The sequence below is a fragment of the Choloepus didactylus genome, chromosome 2 (genome assembly GCF_015220235.1).
Source record: "Choloepus didactylus isolate mChoDid1 chromosome 2, mChoDid1.pri, whole genome shotgun sequence".
NCBI lineage: Eukaryota > Metazoa > Chordata > Mammalia > Pilosa > Megalonychidae > Choloepus > Choloepus didactylus.
In genome coordinates this window covers 184,804,093-184,830,912 of record NC_051308.1, presented here as the reverse complement: position 1 = coordinate 184,830,912, position 26,820 = coordinate 184,804,093, and the positions used below count along the sequence as shown (strand labels likewise).

The 26,820-nt window shown below is 35.5% G+C and overlaps 1 protein-coding gene across 8 annotated transcripts in view; it reads left to right on the top strand.

Moving 5' to 3' along the window:
- Positions 1-26,820, top strand: part of NFIA (nuclear factor I A) — a 385,493-nt gene that overhangs the window by 177,524 nt on the left and 181,149 nt on the right. For 7 of the 8 annotated variants that reach the window (XM_037827066.1, XM_037827070.1, XM_037827068.1 and 4 more), the window contains exon 3: positions 21,947-22,012. The exons of the other annotated variant lie outside the window; for it this stretch is intronic. In XM_037827066.1, the coding sequence (XP_037682994.1) occupies positions 21,947-22,012 (66 nt within the window). The remainder of the gene's footprint in view (positions 1-21,946; positions 22,013-26,820) is intronic. 8 annotated transcript variants of the gene reach the window in all.

The following is a 26,820-nucleotide window of genomic DNA, read 5'->3' as shown; positions in this document are numbered from 1 at the left end:
AAAAGTTTTATTTCTATAAAACTAAGCCAACTTTTTTGGAAAGACGCAGTAAAAGTTACAAAATTTCTTTAAGGATGAGTGTGAGAAAGATAGCTGTAAAAGATTGGGGGTGTTTACAAAAATCTAAAGGTCTAGATGCTCAGGTTACTTTCAGAAGTACCTTTAAATTCTTCTACATTAAAAAAATGAAACTGGAAATCTTATTTAATGCAGAACTTTAAGATGCGGCAGAACTCTAGTTAACAGATCATAATTAAAGTTAAGACCTTGTCCCTACATAAAAAGTTTGGCCAAGGAATGTACATATATGCATTTAAAGTTAAAATGTTTAAGAGATATATGTCTCAGTAAAAAATTATCTTCTTGATCCAATTTTAAAAATTAACCACTCAACTACTAGCTCCTGTGGTGTTGGAGATGAGAGCTTCTACTTTATCTCTTACTCATATTCGTTAGAGTTTTAGAGATGTTCTGTTTTCTTCCTAACAAGAGAAAGGAGAGAGAGTTGGCAGATGGGTTTCATATCTTGGGATGTGAGACTTCTGAAAGGCCAGGACCTGAAGTTATTATGTGGGGATTGGTATTCTGAAGTTGGTTCAGTTTTGGGTTCCATAAAGAAGTTCAGTCCAGCCAGAAGAGGTTCTAAATGGTCTGATTATAGACATTGGGGCTAGCTTAGGGGAGCAGTGAACAACTCAGAGGTCCAACTGGCAGAAGTTCAATGCCCCAAAAGTTGAGCAGATCCAAGAAATAGAGTAGTATATGGGAAGCTGAAAATAATCCAGGCAGTTAATTAGCATCATGGAGATCTATCAGCAGGTAGCAGGTCTCCAGGTGGTAGCCTGGGGTTCAGCGAAAGGATTCTAGTCCTGGGAGGCCAGTAGGGAAGATCAAGTTAGTGTCTCCAGTTCTGGATGAGCCAGGATGGTTGGTCAAACACACTGTTACAAGAGTTGGTCCTTAGAGTGGCGCTTATCTGTTGGAAAAATGGCACAAATCACTGGTAGCAAACTTGGAGCATGGGGTCAGAGACTAGGGGGTGACCTAATGTAAGGCCCACAGTGAACATGAGCTTCTCATGGCCCCTCCTGTCTGAAGATGGGAGAGCTCAGAGAATGGAACTGTTATGCAACAGGAGGTCAAGTGTTTTAGCTGGGGTGGCAGAGAGCCAGGTGAGGACTGACCAAATAAGAAAGGGAATAAAATTGCTCTGTCTCTGTCTTCATGAAAACAGAACCCAGTAGCCAGAGGACTAAGGGTTTTGACAAAGAAACTGCTCTTTTTAAAAGAAGATGCATCTGCTCCCCTTGTTAGAGTAACTGTATCTAAATAAGATAAACTTTTTGTCTTGTTTGTTGTTGTTATTGTTTTTGTTGTTGTTTTTGTCCTGCCATCTACCACTGTGCCTGGCACCAAAAAAAAAATTGAATAATTATTGACTAAGTTGAGCTATCTTGATGGCATTTGAAATTCAGGCACATCCCAAGTTAAAGAAAGTGTAGATGTGTTGTTATTTTAAAAAATCACTTATCTACTTACTGTTTTCATAAATTTGGATTTCTTATCTTTTGTTTATTTTGTTGTTCCTGGTGGCAGCATCGGTGAAGTTTTAAAGTGGGGCATACCTGTAGCTCAACTTAGGTGGTTAAGTTTATTTCATGTGTTCCATCTTATGTCATTTGTAGCACTAAAAGTGAGATCACAGTTCCCAGGGTATTGGGACAGTTCATTTAAAGTTTAGCCCACCTAAGGTTATAATAGCTCTCTGTAATGTAATCATAACTAATTTCCATGGTTGTTTTTGGAGAAAACTGTAGATTGTAATTATGTGTTAGCACTTTTAAAACAGCTCCCTGCATTGTCATATTATTTTAAATGGGCTCTGTTTTAAAATGACCTTTCATGTTTTGATTGCAAGAACATAGCTTACACAGGTCTGTAGTTAGCAAAAGGATGCAGTAAATGATAGAGTGTCAGTGCAGCTCTAGAAGCATTTGTTAAACATCTCTGCCACTGTCCTTAATTTAGAGGGGAAGATGTGGAGCAAATAAGAGATTCCCTGCCCTTTAGCAGTTGCACAGTTTCATCGGATAGGTAAGATATTACATAGAGTAACTTAAGGCTCCATGTGAACAGGAAATGCTTAGTAGTTATACAAATATAAAAAGGCTATGCATGAAGTACATGGTATTTCAGTTTTGCAATCCACTGTTAAGAAGACTCCGAGCAGATTTAAAGTCCCATCTTCTGAATTAAAGACAGCAATACCATTTTATCTTTTGGCAAATGTTGCCCACATCTCCCCTAAATGGCAAATTATCTGCTTATAGTTAGTGATCTGGACACACCCTTCCTTGCTACATTTCATTGCCATATTAGTAATAGAATTTTAGTGCTGATTTAAAAGGCAGTCTGCCTTAAAGCAGATTGCATAGTTTGCACACTGTGAATTGTAATTAAAGTGTAAGGGGTGCTTATTATGTCAACAACTGGCATGAGAACCCCCGAGCAGCAGGTGACCCCAAGCATGTGACGTTTGTGACAGCTAGGATCCCCTTTTCACTGGCTTGGTAATCTGAAAGTCCAAATTGAAAGAAGCCCAGAGGCTGTATATTTCATTGGATCCCAGGGGAAGTACAGTATACAGCTTCCTTCTGTTTTCCTGGGAGGTCGCCAGAAAGTTTGTAGAGCTCTGTTTCTGTCAGAGCCTCAAAAGAGAAAAGAAAAAGCACACAGAAAACAAAACACCATACACACCACAAAACCATCCACCAATCACCCCCAGAACCATAAATTTGACATTTCCCACAGTCTCTCAGACACCACAGAGTTGCCATGTCAGCAATATGCCCCTTGCTTTGGATTGTTTGAAAGGAAAGGCTCAGTGTTCCAGCATTTAAAAAATGTTATATGCAGTAATTCTTTTGGTATAAGACCACAAAAAATTATTGAGTACAGGTATCATATGATATGCTTTAAATGCTTTTGTATTATATATTACATTCTCTTCACCTTCCAAAATGGAGTAGAAGTCCGAATTTAGAAAGATGAAACCACATGAGTAATAAGGAAATAGATCAAGGAGGCATGCCATATGCTTTTCAAATCTGATTGTGATAGGATAAACCATTTGAAATGTGGTCATATTAAATGGATGCCACTTAGGCAATTCAGAACCTTTCAAGAGTAGTTTTTTTTATTATGTGTACGGTGAAAATAGACACTAAGATCTTGGTTTAGGTGGAAGGTTTTTGTCTGTAATCTATCTTGGACCTGACTGGCAGTTGTTGGAATGAGTTGAAAATATTCATCTTTTTTCTTGGCACCTCACATTGGATTGTAGGCTTCTTATTGTCATGGTGTTTCCATGTCACAGATATGGAAACTTTGGAACTTCGTAGCTTATTTTTGGTAATACAGATCTTTTGGCAGTTGATTTTGAACTTGGGACTCAAGCTTCCCACATCAACTGATGAGGGAAACCAAATTTAATCCCAATAGGAGATCTCTCTAACCTCACATACCCCTAACATCCTTTTAGTCCTTATGTGTTGTTTGATTTAAATCAGAAAGTAATTCTCTGATCCCACTGACTACATTTTGTTTGTTTGTTTGGTCAAGAGAGGAAATACAGAAAGGGGATTTAACAGTTACAGTGTGTATGCTTATGTGTGATCGTGTGTGTGTGTGCGCGCGCGCGCGTGTGTATACTTATTTGAGCCTGGGAAGAGAATTCCACAACTTGAGTGAAAGAAGTCAAGTCCCATTTTTATAAGTTTGGTAAATAAATTAAAACCATCCAACTTTGAAGCTGCATTCAGATGTCATGGTTAAAGGACAACCAGTTGTTTTTATTATAGTATAGCTAACTATTTTAGCAAATGTGCAAATAATTATTTTATTTTTACTATTTATATTTTTCAAGGTTGGTTCCTTTATTCGGCTACAGAGAAAACTAATATCCTTACCAGAATTTTACCTCAGTTACCCAGGGAGGTAAGGGAAGAATAGGATGGGGTTACATGACTAATGATATTTGTCTGTCTTTGGTACTAAGTTTAGCTAACTATTCATCAGTTTCTGTAACAGTGTAAGTGCTAGGACAGAGGTAGAAAACTTTTGCAGATGATGAATTTTCCATTTTTTACTTAGCTCTCAAAGTTTTTCTTCTCTTTCTCTCATGTTACCTGAATACTGATTTCTTAATCTTTATTTTTATTTCATCATCCTTTATCCTATGTACTTACTTACCTTATAAATATGTATTCTGTCATTTTATCATATGCACAAAATCATATCACTTCATATAGATACTCTTACTATAGTTTGTTAATAAATAGCACCTAATAAAATGTGGCTATACAAATATATGTAAAATAGATATAATATATAAAACATAAAAGTATATAAAATGTATAAATAGAAAATAAGCCATTTTCAAACTTGATGGCTAATTTTGGAAAGGACATTCTCAGCCTTAGGTCAAGTTTATAATAAAAGTATTTAAGAGTATCTGAGATTGCGCCTACATAAAGCCAAAAATAAAAGCTATTCAGTTGAGTGAAATATAGGGTGTGGCATACAGGCTACCTGTTGGATTGGTCTGACAACATTTTCAATGCAGTTTCTGTGTCCATCTTCTTAAATGCATGCTAGAATTAAAACCAAAAAGGAATATTTCATATCATATTTTTAATTATCTAAACTTAACCTCTTATTTCTTTATTTTTCTTGCTGTTCTCATCTTGTGAGAGCAGCCTTGCTGATCCACTCGTCCAAATATGGTTTGGTTATGTCACTGTACCACATACTTAGTAAAGTGAAGTTTCTTGCCCTCTGATGAATACTAGGGAACACTAGAAATTATGAAAAGAGAAATATTTTGAGTTTCTATCATGAGGACATAAAAAGATTCACAGTGAACAAAATTTAAGTGCAAAACTTGCCTTCTCTGCTCTCTTGTTCTCTCTCCTATAGATAATAAGAAATGTTCTTAAAGACATTTTGGAGCATCGTCAGAATTGTCTCATGATTTGAGTAACCCACTCAAATAGATTTTACTATTTGTCCATTTATGTTTCAAATATTACATTATCTCATGGGGATTGTGAGCACTAAATAAGGCATTTGCCCATCTCTGGTAGCCAGAGGGAAGTTGCTTTCATATGTGTAGAGTTTCAGAAATTTGAGCTCTAATTGAGAAATCCAGCTTTTTTTCTTTGAACTGGATTTTGTTTCTCTCAGGAGATAGAAGTTTGTCCTTGCTTAAAAACCTTGCCCAGAACAGGCATCTCCCCTCTCTCCCTCTCCATTCAAGGCTCACTTATTGAGCATTTACTATGCACAGGTAGGAGTCTGGTGCCCACAAGAACTTATAACTTGTTGAGAAGGCACATGGGAGTTATGTACATGAAGAAATGCAGTAAGAACTGAGCCTGGTTCTCAGGCTGTAGGGAGCCCAGAGAAAGAACTGATTAATTCTGCCAAGAGGAAAGGAAAGGATTCTGTCTTCATCCTTTTCTACACTGGGTAACCTAAATTCATGACAGGTTCTGTGCTGTGTAAATGTGACTAATAGGGATCTGGAACGAATGTAATTATTTTTTGTGCCTATGAAGGGCGGTGGCTGACCAAAATATTTTCAAATATTTGATAGAAAGCATTGAGTAATATTTTAATTAATGTATTTTAATGACAATTTGGAGTTAATAAGGTCAGTGGGTACTTTGTCCTAGCGATGAGTGAATATATCTACAAGGCTGTTGCCATGAGTTGAGAATATGAGAATAGTAGTATGGGCTTGCTTGAGCAATACCAGTGGATTAATTAAACTTTGCAGTAGCTCATCACTCATTCTTTAGGCAGAGGGACTTTTAACTTTCCAGTAGGTCATCCTGTGTTGTGGGTTTTTTTTTTTTTTTAATTCAATTTTATTGAAATTGTTCACATACCATACAATCATCCAAAGTGCACAATCAATTGCCCACGGTACCATCACATAGCTGTGCATCCATCACACAATTAATTTTTTTTTCAATTTTTAGAACATTTTCATTACTCCAGAAAAGAAATAAAAACAAAAAAGAAAACTCAAATCCCCCCATACCCCTAACTTCCCCACCCCCCATTATTGACTCATAGTATTGGTATAGTATATTTGTTACCTTGAAGAAAGAATGTTAAAATACTACTGACTGTAGTACATAGTTTGCAATAGGTATATTTTTTCCCTATATACCTCTCTATTGTTAACTTCTAGTTATAGTGTCATACATTTGTTCTAGTTCATGAAAGAGATTTCTCATATTTATACAGTTAATCATGGACATTTCCACCACAAGATTCACTGTTTTATACATTCCCATATTTTTTACATTAAATTCAGTTTTATTGAGATATATTCACATACCATACAGTCATCCATGGTGTACAATCAACTGTTCATAGTACCATCATATAGCTATGGATTCATCACCCCAATCTATTTTTGAACATTTTCCTTACACCAGAAACAAGAAGAAGAAGAATAAAAAATAAAAGTAAAAAAGAACACCCAAATCATCCCCCCCCCCCATACCACTCTGGTTTTCATTTAGTTTTTTTCCCCATTTTTCTACTCATCCATACACTAGATAAAGGGAGTGTGATCCACAAGGTTTTCACAATCACACTGTCACCCACTGTAAGCTACATTGTTATATAATCGTCTTCAAGAGTCAAGGCTGCTGGGTTGGAGTTTGGTAGTTTCAGATATTTACTTCTGGCTATTCCGAAACATTAAAACCTAAAAAGGGTTATCTATATAGAGCATAAGAATGTCCACCAGAGTGACCTCTTGACTCCATTTGAAATCTCTCAGCCACTGAAACTTTATTTTGTTTCATCTCACATCCCCCTTTTGGTCAAGAAGATGTTCTCAATCCCATGTTGCCAGGTCAAGATTCATCCCCAGGAGTTATATCCTGCGTTGCCAGGGAGATTTACTTCCCTGGGAGTCAGGTCCCACGTCATGGGGAGGACAGTGAGTTCACCTGCTGACTGTCTTAGCTAGAAAGAGTGTGATTTTGTTTTTAAATTTAGTTAAGTTTGTGCCTACAGATAAAAATCACAAGAATGGAAGAGGTAAGTTTTTATACTAGTGAATTTGTTCAATCAAGGCACAGGGCCAGTTTGAATAATTTAGACCTACAACATCTTCTAACAGTTGATACTGGATCCCAGATTTCCTGATTCTGAACCTGGTGTTCTTTTTTGAAAATTAAGCCCAAATACCTTTAAAACTTTTCCCCTCAGCTGCTCTCACTTCTGATCTCTCGTTTCTGAACACTTTCTTAAGACTAAACAGAGAATAATAAAGTACTTTAGTAGAGGAGAACTCAGAGGTTAACTTAACTTTACATGGAAATGTTACAGGCCTACTGTAAGGTACAGCCAACAAAAAAAAAGCAAGTTGGCCATCTGCCTCCCATGCAAAGGTTATTTTTCTTATTACAACAAAACTAATTAGTGGATTTTCTAATGTAAGAAAATGTTGCTGTTAGTAAAAGTTTCCTCATTGTGCCAGAAAGCAGATGGTGGCAGTGAACAGTGTTTTCTTTTGCCAGGTTTTGTATATGCTTTCTAAACCTGCAAGAGATTTTGCTTTTCTAGATTCAGATTTCTGATCTTTTTTATTTTAAAACAAAAATAGAAACTTATATTTAAATGCACTTGCATCATGTGGCCTGTATGACATATCATGGTTACTTGAAAATGTTGAGTAACATTTGATGTTCTGCATAAATTTCTTCTCTAAGAGTCTTGGAACTTCTTTTTTAATGTTGTTTTCTACCATCTCTGCTTATTGAAATCAAGTTTATGCCTTACAAGTGCCTCATCTAGTTTCTGAAAAGTTTTGATTGGTTTATGAAAAGAAATGTGATTATAATTTCTTTATGTGGAAATCTTCTTTTTGTTTGTTTTCTTTTATTTTGCCTGCAATTACTGTGTGAATACCAGATTTTTTCAGTAAGTTTCTTTAGAGCATACCTCTGTTCATTATGAGGTCAGTGTTTGTAAACAGTTTTGAATAATTTGTTTCTATATCTACTACTGGACAAATATTACTACTCTTTCTATTAATTTAGAAGTTTCTTTTTGCCTAATGTTTTTAATGAAGTTTCTTACAAATATGTTGTTTCAGAGTATTCTCCTTTAATGTCTAAGCATGTCCATATAGTACCAACATGGTGGTATGGAAACAGAATGCATTCTGATTTTAAGGCTGTTTGGGAGGGTTAAGTGTTTGCAGTGATGTAGATGAGGCTATTTTGCATGGTAAAGACTTACAGCTTTGTTGACTAAGGCTTCAGAAATTTTTCCTTTTCGATAGGACTTTCATATAGAGCAGAAACAGAATAATTAGATTAGGTGTTAAAGTTTAAAATAAAAATGGAAAATGAAAAGCAACTCAGCAATTTTTTGGGTAGAAGTAACAAGAATGAATTGCCCAAAGTTAATAAGTAGAAAAGTTTCCTTATGGAATTATGTGCTGTGTTTGGAGGTGATAACCAGAATTAAAGGAAATGAAAAGAAGGGCCTTCATGCCATTCTTACACAGCACCTGTGTGAGCTCTGCCACCCACCAGTACTAACTTGGTAAATTCAGAGACACCATTCAGGGTATCATTTCACCCTTAATCCTTGAATAAATTCCGATTTTTTACTTACAACTTTTACCATGTCTGCCATAAATAAAATTTCTCATCTCATTTGAAAAATTGCTATTTCTATTCCTTGTTCAAGAGATACCACTTCTTTGGTTACTATCTTTGTTTTGTTTTGATTTTACTGTTTCTCCTTTGACTTTGTTTTTCCCACTCATAATTTATCTTCTTTTCTAGTGACTTAAAAAGATTATAGGACCAGAGTTTAAGAAAGACATTGATACTTTCCAGCCAAAAAGGATTGAGTTATTGTTTATTCTTTGATAAATAGCTGGTTACCTGAGAGGTCTAAGATTGTAAATCTGGAAAGACAGAGATGATACTGAAATTGCTCTGAATGCCACATTAGTGCTTTGGCCGTAGCAATTGATGCTGCAGTGGCAGATGCAGGGACGTGAACATTGCTCCATGGAGCCCAGCGGAGTACGACATAGGGGTGAGGATGTTTGAAAATGGGGACAAGACTGGCAGGTAGAACTGCTTACTTTTGTTTTACACAGCTTCCTTGTAAGCTTCTGCTTGTACACAGGGTTCCACTGTGACGGAAAAGTTTGAAAAGCATTGTCATTTTTGTTGAACATAAAACAAACAGATGAGCCACTTCTTATTTGAAGGAATCTCTACTTCTTCCTTTCTCCCCTGGTAGATTTTGGAAAGAGTTCTAACTTAGAGAAATTCCATGTTACCACCACTAGTAGAGATGGGGGTCAGTAACTACTCTTAGAAAACAAGTCATGTGCAATTTCATAAATGCAATGGAGTTAAACGAGTAGAATTTTAAGTGAACACTATGAGCTACCTTGGGATTGAATAATATCTTACAATGCTTTGCACACAGGTGATTGATAAATGTCTGAAGGACTGAAATGAACAAGCTCTTCCTCATGAGAAAAGTTAATTATTAGCCATTCCTTGGAGTAAGGGACCCATACTGATTTTTGGAAAGTGAGTACAATTCCAATCACCTGTTTAGACTTTTTGATGAGGAGAAGCTGTTGAAATAGCACCTATGTTAGCAAGAGACCTTCCAGCAAGCATGACTTTTTTATTAAAATAAATGCAAGTGATGACCAAGGATCTTTTTCTTTTTTTAAAAAAAGGCACATCCTGAAGATAGTTCATTTGGCCAGTTAATCCTGCACACACTATTACTAGGCATTGTGTGGAAGATAATTTAATTTTAGGATTATTATAAGGCAAATTACTCATCCATACTGAGTTACTGAGAAGGAAAATTATTACCCCCCCCAACATAATCACAGAAGATGCAGTTTCCTTCCTAAAGTGAAACAGAAATAACAGATAAAATGAACGTTAGATGAAGGTGAGAGCACATAAACTCAACTGGTACCAAAATGAATTTGAATGGGTAAGGACCCCATGATCTTTGGTGGATTCCTAAAAGCATTTCAAAGCTGCATAGGCTAATTCAGGTGTTTTAGTTACCTAGTTAGTTTTCTCTTGTTATATAGGATGTTTGCAGTTTTCTCATTTGTATCAACTTGCACATTTTTGAAATTTTATAATCCAGTATAGCTTTGGTTATAGATTAAAGTTCACTGGCAAATCACTGACTAATCTTTGTAGCATGATCAAACTGCTCCATAGTATAAAGATACTTGATAGCTTCCAAATGTAGTTCAAACATCCAAAGCATTTGAGATTAGCACCATGTGAAGAAATTTAAAAATATTGTACTTCAATTAATTTTAAATAACTTAGCACTGCATATGTCAGGGAGAAAACCATGATAAAATTCAAATGGAAATTCTTAAAAGTGAAATGATTCAGTATATTTAAATCATTCCATCTAATATTGAAGACATAGAAGCAAAAAAAAAAAAAAAAAGCCTATTTCCACCTGCAAAGGCATGAGTGAATTTGGAAAGAATCAGATATAATATGGATACTTGTTATAAAAATATGGGAAGTATGAGGACCATTTTTGGTTGACCAAATGAATGTTAGCATCCCATAATCTTGTACATTTGTTATAGGTTTGGAAACCAAGTTATTGGGGGAAAATTATTGGCAATGGTGAAATTGAAAGCACATTATTTTAAAGACATACATTAGAGAAGAGATATCTGAAGTATTTTTAGAAAGTATTCTCCTAAAGTCTAGAACCTAGGGCCTAGATTAAATTTTTTGAGGATACCTTATGCACTGGCTCCTAAGAAACAAAGTTTTCTGGTTTTCTGGATGACATAGAGAATCAAGATGGCTTCTGTGGTCAATGGTTGGCAAAGTCACTGAAGGTAAACATTTACAACTCTTAATGGGCTATTTGCAGTCATTTATAAGGTAAAGAAGGGACAGTCTTTGACGTATAACGATTATGGTACCCGTGTTATTTCTAATTGCACTTATGGTCAACAGCAAATATCACTTGGTCCCTTTTGATGAAAGGGGGGCTTAGCCTTAATGCAGCCAAAAGACCAAGTACTCGACTGCTAAGGATCTGTTTAAAATGTAGGACTCTAGGGCTGAAAAGAAACTTTGCAGGACCCTTTACCACCCCGCATTTTTATAGTTTTTATGGTCTGTATAGGTAAGAATTTTCATGTACAAGGAAAAATGGGTGATTCAAGAAGAGAAAAAGCAGCCTAATAACTTCCACAGGGACTCTCCTTACCATGTGGAATGTACTACCTTCCAGTTGTACAGTCTCCCCAAAGCCAGAAAATCCACCAAAGCTACCTCTCAACATCTCCCAAGATAGGCCCTGTTGTATTTCATGGCCCCAAAGAGGTATTTTTTCACCTCTGATTCCAATTCCATTTCAGCAAATGTTAGTATCTGTATATTCCAGATACTGTGCTATCAGGAAGTAAACATGAGGCAGGGAATTAAAGTAAGTAATCAATGTGATGGTTTAACCAGTTCATGTATTTTAGAAAACCTGTTCCATGCAGCGTACAGTTAGAGAATTGTAGCACTTCCTAATTTACAAGGAAGCCATTTAAATTAAGCCATTCAATCCTCATAATCTTGAGATATTTGGAAATAAATAAAATAGGCTCAGAGAGGGAAGAGGCTTTGCTCAGTTTCACAAAGCTAATATAAATGGTCAAGAAGGACTCAAACCAGGTTTTCTAATACCAGATCCTTTGCCCTTTTCACTGGCTCACCATTACCTCTGTTGGAACTGTCATTTCTATTAAAGGGGAGGGCACCAGGCCTGAGTGGGAATACAATTCTGTACTATGACATTGTTTCTAATGCAAAAGAATTTGATTTTCAAAAGTTGTTTTGATTTTTTAATGCTATTTTCAGCAACACCAATGAAGTACTATCTCTGTATCTTACTTGAAAGGGCAGCCTAAACCTCCTATAGTTTATTAGAAATACTTACCTCAACCATTTCCCCTAACAGTTAGTATCTGTAGATTCTGTTATAAGGCTGCACTTGTTAGTACTGATTGCTACTAATTGTAGAAAACCATAAGCAATTACAAATGTGCACAATAATATGTTGCTCTACTTTAATTTCACCAGGAGACAAGGTTTAATTGAGGGGAGTGTCACAAAATCTTGATTTTATTGTCAATATCCTAATTGACTGAGAGCTATTTGAGGGCAGGGACCTTGCCTTCTCTCATTTTCCATCAATGACTGGAAAGAGTAGGCCCAATGACAAAGAAGTTATTTCCAGAGAATGATCCAGTATCATTTCCCCCTCTAGGAAAGAGTAGTAGTGTGAACATGACTGACATTGCAGAACTACAGACTTATTTAAAATCTCAACTTGTCATATCTTTTGCCAGTGGTGAGACTAATGAACACACTGATAATCCTGTTTTCTCAAAAACTTCAGAAAAAAGAAAAAAGAAGATACTTTCTGATTTTCTAACCACAGAAATGCCAACCTTCTCATTAAAGCATCCTAATTTTTACAGTAATTGTTACTGTGCCATTCTCCTATTCTTTCACAAAATTATTTTCTGGTTGTGGATATCACAGGGCCCAGATGATTTTTGAGAGTTTGGTGGTTTTGTCAGTGGTTTTAAATGTCTTCCACAGCATTCCATCCCTACACTACCACTACCATTAATTCTTACTTCCCTTTCCTCCTTTTTTCCTTACCAGGCAGGAAAATGTCACAGTAAACCCCACCATCTTGTCAAACAAAATTCCTAGGGGAGTCTCAGCTCAGGGGTCTTCTTCTTGAGGCCTTCACCTCACTTTTAGACAGTTGTCATTATCTTTGTCTAAAGGTCATAGCTAAATTGAATAAAAGGAAAGCTGTGTTTTCCTGTCGATGCACAAAGGCAGTATTGACTTCCCTAATCCAGTTTGCTGAGGGGTGAGAGAATTAAATTAGATATCTAAGCACAGAAATTGAGAACCTTTGAAAACAAAGATAAGGAGACAAGAATGTATTTTCCCTTTTCTTGGGAACTCTGGGCTCAAGATTTTGCAGGTGTGTCATCTGATCCATGGCTTGCATCGATCAAAACTGTGCCAATGCATATTTAATTAGCAAGGGGACCCTGGGTGCATTATAGCCATCATCCCTATATTGAATGGACTGTCAGACATTCTGAACACTTCCCCACCCCCAGCCCTCCCCTCAACTCATGCCCCCTCCCTTGCCTCGTTGTTTGGGAAGCTTCTGCATTTTGTCTGAGCAGCTAAAAAGTTTCTTTGTTTTTAGCTGCTGATGCATACAGCGCCACTGAGGAGAATACAAACAAGTAGAGTCCTAAAGTGTTTATTTTGTCTAGGAAGACAGGCTTAACCAATTTGATTCCTTTGCTGAGATTTTCAAACCCTGTAGAAAGACAACAAGAAAAACAAAAAGAAAAGAAATGCATGTTCAAAGATTTTTTTAGAGAGTCAGCTATGTCAGTATGAGAAGAAAATGAAGATTGTAGAATGAGTACTTTAATAATAGAATTAAAAAAGAAAATATTTATTATGATAGAAAGTATTTTCTTTTAAAATTTCCATGCCTTTGATAATTAGATCGGGTGCCATTAGCAAATATGTATTTATCAGTAGATTTTGCATGATAAAATTCACCATTTTGTCATGAGTCTAACATGCCATTGTGGAATCCAATGAATGTAAAAAAGTTATGTAGGATAGAAGGTGAACAAAAGTTAGAGCTTGTTGTATATTTTTAAAGTTTCCATGGTTTTCTGGAGGCCTCTTTTTGCATGGATTCTTAAAGTAACAGAAAGTTTGAGTTAGACCTCAGGTTATTTCATGGGATTATGGTCATTGCTTATTTTCACACAGGTTACAGAGCCTGAATACCCAGACAGTGTTGTCTGATAAACAGATGTAATGCACAAAGTCTGCTTAGAATAAAGAGCAGCAGACTGTGGGCACATGTTAAGGACTCATATAAACTCATCAGCATAGTCTAGCTCATAGTTCTCTGTCTCTAGTCTAATTTGAGGTAGTTTCTTGCTGGTAAAGTAACAAGGAATTTTTTTTTTTTCCTTGCTACAATTTGCTGCAGAGACCCATGGGAAATTCATTTGCATACATCTTGTTACAAAGACTGACTACTTCCTGGCTTAGACAAAGTGTTGCCCGATAAACAGACTTAACACACAAATGTCTGTCTGGAATAAACAACAGCAAGCTGAGATTTACATTTCCATTATCAGAGATAATCTCTTTCCCAGTATATGGGAATTAAGAATCTTTTCTTTAATACCAGGTCTGTCATGTTGATGTTTTATACCAGAATCACATCATGTAGGGGTTGGGGTTGATTTTAAAAAAGGAAAAAAAACCTTAAAACTTATTTAGATGGGAAGATTTGTATGGCAGAGGTAAGTGTCCATTTATTTGTTACTTTATAGTTTCAAAACCAGCTTTTCTTGCATTATTTTATTTGACCCACACAACAATCCTGTTAAGCTGGCAAAACAGTCATTAGTGTCCCCATTTTACAGATGAAGAAACTGACATTCAGAGCAGTTAAATTGTATATCTGAGATTCTTGGAACACCATTTTACAACCATTCCGCGCTCCTCTCAATAGTGAAATATGAATGCAAGAAAGTTAATACTTTGGATTAACCTGAGATAATACCTGAGCAGAAATAGTATGGTTACTCTCATTTTCTTATTTTAGTAAAGTTCTTTATCCATATCCAGGTACATGACAATCAGTACAACTCAATTATGCATTATTTTCGTTTTGACTCATTTATTTTTATAATTTCAAAGTTTAAAGGGAAATGTTCTAATTTAAATTGTATGGATGTATGGATAATTTTATATATTCTGTTTAAGAACTCCAAGAACCTAGTGTTATAATTAATTTTGTGAAAAAGTGACTAAAAAGGAGAAAATTGAGCACAGTTCTGATATTCAATAATTTTATAGTGATATCTTTATTTTTTTATCATTTACCATATATAGAACATAAAATGTCATTTTAGCCATTTTTTAAGTGTGCAATTCAGTGGCGTTAATTACATATACGACGCTGCGCGACCGTGATAGCTTTTGAAGTATGTCTTCAGTTACACGGGTGTGGATAGGTGACTGGATTGCCTCAGTGACTTGAGTTCTAAATTACCAACAGGTCCCCATCACATGTCAGTACAGCTCCTGTTGTGGGAAAACAAAATTCAAAATGCTTACCTAAACATTTTAGTTTATTTTAATCATAGAGCCCTGTCAAAGAAAAGGAGAGAAATTATAAATTTGGTCTTAAAGTATTATGGGTATATATCTGTTATAATCACAACTTCTTACCACTGACTTCATTTATAACTTCACTGAAAAAGCTGATAATTACTTAAAATCAGCCTTAGGTGAAGACTGGAAATTTAAGGGTTTTATTATTATTACTTTCAGAGTGACTGAATTTGTCATTTTTAAAGCTTAGAAATGATTACCGTTCACTGTCATAACACAACAATAGTCAAGCCATTTTTTTTTCTTCTACGTGTTAAAACTGTATCATTCCGCAGCCTCCATGTGCGCATAGAAAAATAACACATTTATGAGTAGGTGATAAGACATTTGAATCACTCTTCAACCTAAACAGTCTTATCATCATACATAGTCCCTCTGACTAAAACAGATGGGCCTTGAATATCAGCATTAATGCCAAAAAAGAAAAAAAAAGAAAAGAAGAAATCTTACTCCTGCAAATTTAATATTTCACAAATTCTTAAGAAAGTTTTGTTTTGTTTTGCTTAAATTTTGAGAAAGAAAATGGTAGTGACCTAGATTATATAACAGTCTTCACTCGGGAGTGGCTAAGAGGTGGCTCTCTTGAGCAGCTGGCAGCCCCGGGGTGGTCTGGTGGAGCCCTTCCAAGTCACTGCTGCATGAACGCAGCCTTCCCTCTCCCTCCAAATCAGGATTAGTGAAGGCTCCACCAGCGTGTGCAAACTAGCTTAGTCCTTTTGGAGCTAGGGCTTTCCCTCTGCTAAATCTCCCAGCTCTCTTCCCATAAAGAAGGACTTGCCATGCATAGCAAGCAAGTTATGCACACACATCCATACAAACACTCAATTCTCGTTTACTGGGAAAGTTACATGGATAAATATTGTATTTTAAATGTTGTAAAGATGAGACTTCCTATTTAATGACCCCGTGGAGTGCTTCCATTGTTAAAGCTACCAAACTTTGATGGTATGCTTCACTTCATTATTTATCTTTTTAAACATAAAGTTATTGTATGTTAATTTTTCACTGAGTGAGCCACAGTTGTACACATTCATTAATAGTAAATCTTTTGAAGAAGATATGAAGAGGGTTTGGTTATTCGCCGAGCTTAAAGGATTTTCCCTATTCTCTGAAAATGCTAATAATAATTGCATATTTTTAGTGGTCCAGATTTAGTGATAGTATTAAAAATTTGTCCTTTGCCAGATCAGAATGGGTAGTGTTATATTTAGCAGATGGTTGTGCATTCATCAATGTTTACACTGAAGCCACAAATATGTACATATATATGTATATATATATATATATATATATATATATCTGTACTCTGATATCCTACCTTCTTGAATACAGGTTTTTCAAATATTTCTTCACATTTCAGTCTTTAAGGTCATAGTGATACTGGAAAAAATTGGACAATATTCCTAAATATTATAAAGTATTATTATAGCATTTTTTTCCAACTGTAGTTATGAGACTAATAAGCAAAATGTGACTATCATAGTCTTTGATCTTCTGGATTTCCTCACTATAGGAATATGTTAAACATACTACAATACTAGATGATCGAAATAGAGTAATTCTAAAAATCACCCAGAAATAGAATAATTTTTCTGTTATAATATCATCAACACAGAAAATTGAATCTTGTTATTCTTTGGCCAAACACTTTTGCAAAGTACTCGTTTTCACAAACCTTGAGAAACAAAGTTTATCTAATTTTTGAAGATCTTTAAGCGCTACCGTTGTAGAGGGTAAATGTTTGTTATATTCGGAGTACAATCACTCTTATTCTCTATTTTCTTTTACCTCAGGTATGTGCCTAACCCTTCATTTATTTGAAGGAGAATATTCATTACTGTCTTTCCCTTTTCTTTTTCATACTATAAACAATTCCATATCTTTTGGGTGGGATTGTTACTTTATTTCTTTCACTTGATTTACTTCTTTTTGTTTCTGGATGTCTTCTGGTTTCTTCATATCGCCTTTTAATCTGGGAGTTTAAAACTGGACACAAAGAATTCTAACAAATTCATTATGCGTGTAGCAAGGTTGAAACTCAGGCTAACTTATCTTTCTGGTGGAGCCAGAACTCGTACTTTAATGCACCATAAACTTTCGTCGACATCACGTTGACTGAATAGAAATTATATTCATTTGTTTTAAGGTGGAAAGGGTTCTTCCCTGCTACACGTCTGCTCTTTATTAGCTATTAACAGTAGTTGTTACGGTCTTGAGCTACTCTACAGACATCGGATTTTGATTGTGGATTTTCTCATCTTTGCATTTTTTTTTTAATATGTGAAATATTCCTCTGTCATTCATTATTTCAGCCTGCACCTATTTTTGGAGGGCCTCCTAGATGTCATACACCACCCTCATCTTTTGCTATCCTGAGGATTCTTGTTTGGTGGGTGAGCCAGCGGATCATATTGCTCAGTTGTGTCCTCTAAGCACTGTGCAAGTTTTCCTACCCATAAACCAGAGGAGTTACCTCACTTTCCTTTGCCAGATCCCCAAACTGGAGACATCAAGCAGAGATAATGGATTTTTATGCCCTCCTTTTTCATTTTATTAAAGTCCTGTGTCCCTTTAAGGTGTGGGCTTACTATACTTTTCAGTTACTGTCAGCCTTTCAGTTTTAGAAAGCTGAACAACACGTGAAAATTCCCCTCTTCAGCTCAGCTGTTACTGGGCTCTTTGGTGGGACAGGTACCCGCTGGAAGGTACTAGGGGTAAGAGAAGAAAGACTAAGAAAGAAGCTCTTTACTTCAGGAGCTCAAATTCTCAGAGATCATTTAAAGTCATTTAGTACAACATAATGTTAATGTCACCGAAAGAGATGTACATACTGTGAGAGAAGGACTGGATAGGAAAAAATCTTTTAGCTCTAGATTGCAGAGAGGGAAGACTTAGCGATACTGTACCTTTGCTTGTGACTTAAGAACATAAAACACATGGAGGTGACGTCTAAATTTTTGCCTGATAAGGTTTACGACTTGCTTTTTTGTCATTCCTCCCATTTCAAAAAGGAGTATTCTTTGAGGTTCCATTCTGCAGGGGAGCAGAATTGGGGTTGGGGAAACTGAATATGTATATAAGTAGCAAATCCCTTACAAGGTTGCTGTTCCTACATTGTGCAAGCTCATGGAAGTAGAGACGAATATATAGGCATTAGGATTTATTTTATTCCTTTCCCCAGTGATTATATTGATAGTAAAATATCTTTGTCTGAGTACTCCAGCAGCATAGCTGTAGGCGCCATAAAAATGCATAGAATAGATGGCTACCAGTTCAATTAAGAGGTTTTAACCCAGCCTCCTGTATGCAAACCCTGTCTATTTTAGGTTTAAGTTTCTGCTCATAAATTTTTTAAAACAGAAAGAAACATTGTTTCTCAGGGTTAGGTTGAAGTGTATGGTTCCTTAAACAAAAAGCAGATCCTCAGATGGGAAAAAAATTAATAACCCTAATGTACTTCCTTACAATGACATTTTCAACTTCATCATTTAAATATAGTCTAAATAATATTCTCTTTCTATTAATATATAATCTTCTGGCTCTCCACCAGGGAACCAGGGAATCTCACTGCCATGGAGGCTCAGATACAAGAAAGGCCCCCAATTATATTCAGTTGTGCTTATTTTCTGGAGCCTTTAATTATTTCAGGTGGTAGGCATCAGCTGACAAGGTGATAATTTTACAAAAAAGTAAAACAAAGTTACGTTGGTTTCTGAAAAGTCTGTATCAAGTATTTAAAAGAGAAAGGCAAATGAATTGTTAACCTTTATAATAGTGTATTAATGCGAATGCTTAAGAAAGAGATCTTTCATTTATATCAGTTATGCATGGGTAGAAATTAATTTGTAATTCTGGTCATCTGGCTCCATACTTAACAGCGTTGATGACCTTTTGTAAGATCAGAGAAAGTGTCCACGCATCCTCAGCATGAAACAGCGCTGGGACTGGGTAGTTTTGTTCCTTCTGGTTCCAAAAAGGAAACAGTATTAAGTGGTCCAGGGTAGGAAACCATCATTCAACTTTTTATGTCATTTAACTTTTCTTGTGAATCTTTGGCTTTGCCTGTCTTTTACCAGAATGGTGTATTTTCGTATTCACTCCGGTGATGGCGAACGCTGTCTCAAGCTTTTGAATGAAACTAGAGAAATTAAATTCCGTGTTTTTGGCTAGATGCCTCCTCCAGTGTCTGAGCTTTCACAGGAGCGCTAAACCCCCTGGCAGACCAACTCTGAGCATTTTCCTGCCGCTCAGTTGTTTGCTGTTTGTTTATTTTTCTGTAGCAGAATTGAGGTTGGCATTTTAAACTTTCTTTCAACATACCTATCTTTCGTTGCTCTTTGTGTTTTCCATAATCATTTTATATTTCAGTAAAGGTAGGGTGGCAATCCAAATGTAATAGAAGAGGAAAAAGAACAACAAAATCCACTCTCAGATTCTAAAAAAAATATTTTTGGTTTTCTCATTATCCTTTTTTTTGCCTTAATATTAATGGATATAAATATCAGAATAATTGGTTATTGTATATCTAAATTAAGTGAGATTAAAAAAAAAGCATGCTTCCATTTGTTCATGGAGAGGTGATTAATTTTAAAGACATCACACCTGGAAGTGGAGTGGCTAAGCTATCGTGTAGAAACTTAGATTTGCTAGTATTATTCCAAAGAAAATGTTCTCTTTGGCAAGATTTTATGTTTCTGCTTTGGGACATCATCAGAAAGAATTCTAACTTTTCCTAAAACAAAATTAGATCATATTTTGCTTTAATTTTAGATGTAGAAATTAAAGGTTTAAAAATTTCAAGAGCAAAAGTAATGGAGATATGCCTTTCTCCTAAAACATGTTGAAGTACTTCTCAGCGTATTTAATTTACAGGCTCTTTCCTTAGAAAAAAAGAAGGTAGTCATGTTATTTTAAAATGGTTTGCTATAAAAGTAGTATTTATGGAGTTAAAATTTCAAATAGTGTCCAATATAAATTCATTTGCATTTTCAATTTTTAGTGCAGGCTTTATATTTAATTTTATAGTTCATGCTGAATGATTTCTCTAAAGGCTTTTGATATGCAACACTTTTTGTTTATGTCTTCATTATGGCACCTGTGACAAGATGATAAAAGCTATTACTTTGCCAAACTTAAATAAAAATTCACCTTTTCACACCTTTTGTTATTTGAACCTTTGAATCCACATAGAATTTTTGCTATAGTCACCAGGTTAGGATTATCTGAATATTTAAAAGACGGGATTTTCTTTAAAGTACTTCCCTATAATTAAAATCTTCATTTGCTTAAAAGCAGGGAGCCTTACTAAAGTAATAAATTGGCATTTCTAGACCTAAGGTCACTAGTAGTGCTACTTCTTTCTGCAATATCTCCAAGAAAGAGAATGGTGATGTTATAACTCTGTTGCAATTGAAGTGATATTTTCAATTTAATCACAGTTAAGTGTCATGACCTTTTGATCTTGCATTGAACTTCTTGCTGAAATGTGGTCAAATTTCAGACAGCTAATTCTAACCCTGTGAAGTCAAGGTAAAGTCAGGATTCATGGTTTCCACAGATATACAGCGTTTTTTTTTTTTTTTTCCCCTCTGTAATTTATTTGTTTGTTGGTTTTGTTTTTAAATAATGTTGTAAATGGTTTTAAATCTTAGGAAATGTTTATGTAAAAAATTATCTTTTAAATATTTTGTCTGATTTTTCTCTCCCCTCCCAAATAATATATCATAAATATGCTTGCTTCTAGCTGTCATTTCTTTTGATCTAACTTAATTTTTTTTCTAATTTTAAGATTAAATGTTAGTTAATTTAAAATTATTGTATTTAGAAATTAAATTATTTTTTAGCTTGAAAAGCTGATTTTTAAAAATAAAAATAGATTTAATTCTATAAAGGTACACTAGAACCTTTTCTTCTAACAAACTCCTTTCAGATCTCCCCAGTGCATCAGTAGAAGAGAAAAGTAATACTAAAAAAATGGGAGAAACTTTTACCTTCAGAAAGTCTTCTTTAAGTTATCCCTTTATTTCAAGTAATTGCATTAGGATATTAGAAATCTAGTATTTAATGGTGTTAATTTACAGAGTCTGTTGCTGGAATGCAGAGCTAAATATCAACAGAACTTGTTACTGTTGTTTGGGTTGCTTTTATATACCAGTTTCAAAATATGTTTTGACACTTTATTATGTTATGAATCAAGCTTCAGATGTGTGTAATGAAGGATGAAGTCTTTATTAGACTTTAGTGTATAAATAATGGAGAAGAGCAGTTTGGAATGGTCGCTTTATAGGAGAATGGTTTCTGAAGAATTTCTAGTTATGATCTGGCACAAACCAAGCGCCGCTGGAGGTATAAACAAAATCAAGTGTACTTTCTAAAGGCACTGGCTGCTGCTGCTGCTGCTTTTTTTCTCCCCTTTCTTTTCTCTTTCCGCATTTTCTTTTTAAATGATCATGTCCTTTTTTGTAACATTCTCATTCCTAGTTTATATACTGAAACTTTTGAGACAGTTTGGCACCTCTGATCCACTTTCATTCACAGACCCTGTAATTTTTGGCTGTATTTTTTATGTTTTTCAGATTCAAGTCAGTCTGAAAGTCCCAGCCAGCCAAGTGATGCTGACATTAAGGACCAGCCAGAAAATGGTAAGTTTAGTGTGGGACCCTGTCTACTTCATTTAAAGCACACAGCAGCCAGCAGCCAACCAAGTACCAGGATTTGGGTCTGTCCTTTGGGTGGCCCACAAGGAGCAACGTTTGAAGACTCAGGGAGAAAACTCAAATAGATTTCTTTTTGAGGGCAAACTCTTCGTTTTCTGGATCACTCTAGCAGCTCCAAATTCTTCCCATGACTCCTACCCCAATAATATCAGGGTACTTATGAAAGCCTTGGTTCCCAAGAAAGTTGATTATGTAATTAAACTATGAGAGGTGGGGGTTGATTTACCAAATGGGAATCTTTTACAGCATAAGTAAGGAGCCAGGGATTTTCGTTTCATTTTAGTTCCTTTTTAAAATGGCAAATGCCCCATGATCTTCTTCATTAGCAATTTAAGTTCATTCACTGACAAGTATTTTTGAGGCATTTTAGGAACTCACCCCTATACTCATTGCTTTAAGAAAACCATCTCTGACAACCTTAAATTGTCTAAAATAAAAGTGAGGGCATGTGGCAATATTATATTTCCCAATTGCGTGAATATATAACCTTTCTGTTACAGAAATTCTTTTGAAATAGAATGCATATTTTTATATATGGATATAATATTATCTGGTAAGATACTCATTTTGTGGTAGGCACTCCACGTATGAAAAAGATTGTCATAGAACTTTAAATTGAATAAAAGCATTAGTTTCAATTAAATTAGAAAGGGAACTAACAATACCTATCATATGCTAAACATTGTGTTAGATACTTTCACGGATACAATCTCTTACAATTCCAGCATTCTCTTCTTTGGTGATATAACTGAACACTTGAATGGAAATGCTTGACCTTGAGGTGTCCGCAGGGGAATGTGGCATCGTAGCTAAAATCGCAGACTGTGGTGTCAGAGAACATTCAAATTCTGCCTCTACTACTACTTACCTATGTAATATTGGATAGGCTATTTAACCTTTCAGGGCATTGATTTATTCCTCATTTTTAAAATGGAGTGATAATATTACCTACCAGTTGGAGAATTAAATGAGATCATTTATGCAATGTGTTTACCGTAATATCTTTCACATCATTTTTACTAAAGCATATTGTTGGCTGTTGTTTAATATTACTCTTACTGTTTTTCCTATCAGCGTAATCCTACTTTATTTGGTTTTCACCTCCTTTGCATGATCTGGTTCCTCAGGTCTCTCTCCCTTTTATTGTCTTGTATTCTTTTCCATTTTGTTCTTCATCTGATCTTTTGGAATCCTTTGATAAGTGAATTATGTCAGTATTGTCAGATGGAAGGTTGGGGCATACCACCTTAAGTATTCTATTACTAATTTTTTGGAATTTGTTTCATTTCCTAATCCCGGAAACGTCTTTATTACATCGTTGGGCTCGAGCATCAAATATGGACTATCTGACTGGCTATTCCTCTCCTCATCCTGGAAATTTGGTGGTATTTTCTTTATCCAAGTTGTGTTTTTAAGGCAGTCATTAAAAAAAGAACCGACCTCTGAAGGTTTTGCTTATAGTGTCATAAGCAGCTTGTCTTGCTTTTGGTTGGCAATTTTAAAGACACGCTGATATTTACACACTAGTTTCATTCTTTATTTTCCACCTGGCCTATGTAGATGATGATTTTTTCATATATTTATATAATCTCCCTGAAGAAATATCCAGAAGTATTCATTTTGCTTTCATTTTTAAAAATTTGTGTGCTATGGAGGTATGTAGTTCACGTACCTAGTTCTGGCCGCCACTCTAGCAGGCTTGCAATTCATCTGTCTTCATAAAATGGCCGACAAGCTGTTCACATGCAAATATAAATTGAGAGCATGAGAGGCCTGGCATTCCTTTCTGGAGCTGCCTGTAGTACTGATATTGTGTGTTTCCCATTTCAAAAAGCAACCAATATTGAGCTTGGATTTTTCGGCTGAAGGCACGGAGATACTACCAGGTTTGCTTTTAACCCTAAATTATTTGGTGCTTCCTTAAGGATGCTAAATAGCATTTTGGAGGGACATGCGCATTCCAAGAAAGAATGTATTAATATTTAGGTTGGAAAGTAATACATTCCTACATTTCAAATTTCCATCTATTTCAAAGAAAAAGAAGTAGGACCTGCTTTATCTTAGACAACCCCAGTTAAAGCTCAGAACAGAGTAACATCAGCTTGCTTGCAGTTCTTCTATCTGCCTTTTGTCAATCTCAAATGAAGTTATTGGAGGAAAAATGATTGTATCTCTTATCTAAAGACATAGAATCCCTAAAGGGAAGTAAATGAAGATTTTAGGACTTTTAATTAATGCATTAGACAATTTTCCACTTTCTGGCCTTGCTTTGATCAAGAGCATGTTCTCTTGTTTTCATTATCCTAAGTAATGAAGATGAGTTCATGAAAGGTTTTTGGTTTTAGTTTTGTTTTAAGGAGAGAACTCTCATAGACCTATAAACAAAATTCAAAGAACTTTGGAATCTTGGTGAATGAAGAAGAGACAGACTTTGGTCTTCAAATAAAGCGGGAATGTATCACTCCTTTATTTATATGGGACAGGAAAGAATATTCTTTTATCCCACTTCTAGAGGAGAAAGGTGACGGGAAATGAAGAAAGAATAGACAAATGGTAACATGCTGTTTCATCCAAAACCATAAACTGGACTGTGAAACTTGACCTAAAGTGGATGCAGCTGTTAATTCCCTATCCAATGAGTCCATTTTTCTGTGGAATTTTTGCTTCCTTTTCTCATATTCCCTTAAGACGCAACTGTTAAAAACAAACAAATAAATCTTTGTCCAATTAGAGCATTAGATGGGAATTCTGAAAGAATTATATGAAAAGCCCAGAGATAAATTATCAGAATCATCGAAACTCAAAGTTTCTGTAATATAATGGTTAAAAAACTCTGCCTTTATTGTCGAACAGACCCGGGTTCAAATTAAGTAACAGTCGGGTGACTCTGAGTGTGCTGTGGTCCCTAATTCCAGTTTTATCAGTAATATAGGAATACTAAAAGTACTTACCTCATGGGTATTGAAATGTGAATATGCATATGAAATAGCATAATGCCTGGGTCATAGTAAGGACTCAAAGAAAGGTAATTATTACTACTCTCTGTAGTCAAATCAGTAATAAGTACACTTTTTTGAGAGGTTGAAAGCTTGGAGCCTTGGCAAGGAGCTGGGAGTGTTGGAAATAAACTAAGGCTTTTAGAGACAATGTTTACAGATACCTACTCTGCTTTGAAATGTCAGACATGGGTGTCCTTAAATTTGCCTGCAATCTCCACAGCACCGTATCTATTTTATTGTTTAGTTCTGTCTTCACATTCTGTTCATCTCCCAGGACCAAGGGACTGCCACAGTGACTCAGAGTTGCTGGAACCTTCAGAATGAGCGCTCAAGAAGGTGATACAGTGGGAGGCATGTTGGATGGGGAGGCTGTTGGCTGTGGTTTCAGCACCACTGCTAAGTCTGACTATGGGGGTCCTTTCTCCTTTCTGGGCCTTGGTATCATCTGCAAATTGAGATGGTTGTAGTGAGTGAATTCTATAGTCCCTTCCAAATAAAAAAATTGTTCTGTTGTATTATGTGGGCTTAAGCATGGACATCAGAATAAAGGTTCTGAAATAATTTTTCTTAATTCTGTGAAGAAGGGGCTCCTCCTAGATATGTTTAATTTTAACTGAGTTTCCTAGGCACAAACCAAATAGAGTCTGGCTTATTAAAAGCTATAATTTGATTAAGGGTAGGATATATGACACATTCCTCTTAAAAATATATTTGTACCTTGAACTTCATAGGTACCTTGTATGTATTTATTTAATTAACAAAATTGATAAGTAGATGAATATTTTGTCATTATCCTCAAATATTTTTAAATTGTCTGCTCACTGCTGATTTATCAAGATGTTTTTAAGGAAAAAAAATTTAGAGAAGCTGAAAGTCTAATTTTGTTGGGGAGGGTTGTTCAGAGATGCAAATGGACTTACATATATTTTTATCACTAATCACACTAGGAATCCAAAGCTTTGGGCTAGGTATTGTTTGCCTTAGTAGATCAAAGGTTTTGTTTCTGTTTTTTCCCAATGATCAAGTGTGATCAAAAGTATAAAATACCCATCGTGTTCATTTATGTTTGATTTCTATAAGGAATGCTATGCAGCCAAACTTCTCAGCTCTGACGGTCATTCATTTAATCTATTTGCATATTGCTGCAACCCTCTCCTTGGCTTTTTAAGAGCTCCCAAAGGTTTTAAGCCTTATTTGTTGGACTTTTACTTAGAACATCTATTCCACCACCTTTGTGAATTCCCACGATGTACTTTGGTTACTGATAAAATTATTTATGGAACAGAACATTTCAAGAGTCTGCTCGATATTTGCAGGATCTGTGAACAGTCCTCCAAAGCTTGCATTCTTTGCTGCATCAGATCGGTCATTAATGAGGAAAAAGCTCATGTGATAACCCTCCTACTTCATTCAAGTCACGTTTCTGTAGGGCCACATTGAGTCAATGTCTGAGGCAGCAGTATAGTCCAACATTGGCACTCTAAAAACACACTCCCTGCTGAGACTCACTGTTATCAGTGAAAGCACCCTTAACTAAAAAAGAAATGTAGGGTTCCCTTGCCAGAAAGAGAAAAAGCTATGTTCACATTTTTTTTCATTTACTATCTTTCATTACCTATCCAGTCTGCTAATAATAACCCCATCTTAGTCCATCTTAGTGGTTTTAAAAATGTGATACTTATAACAAGAAATGAAAGTTGGTTTTTAGATTATTTTCCTTAGGTTTAATCATGT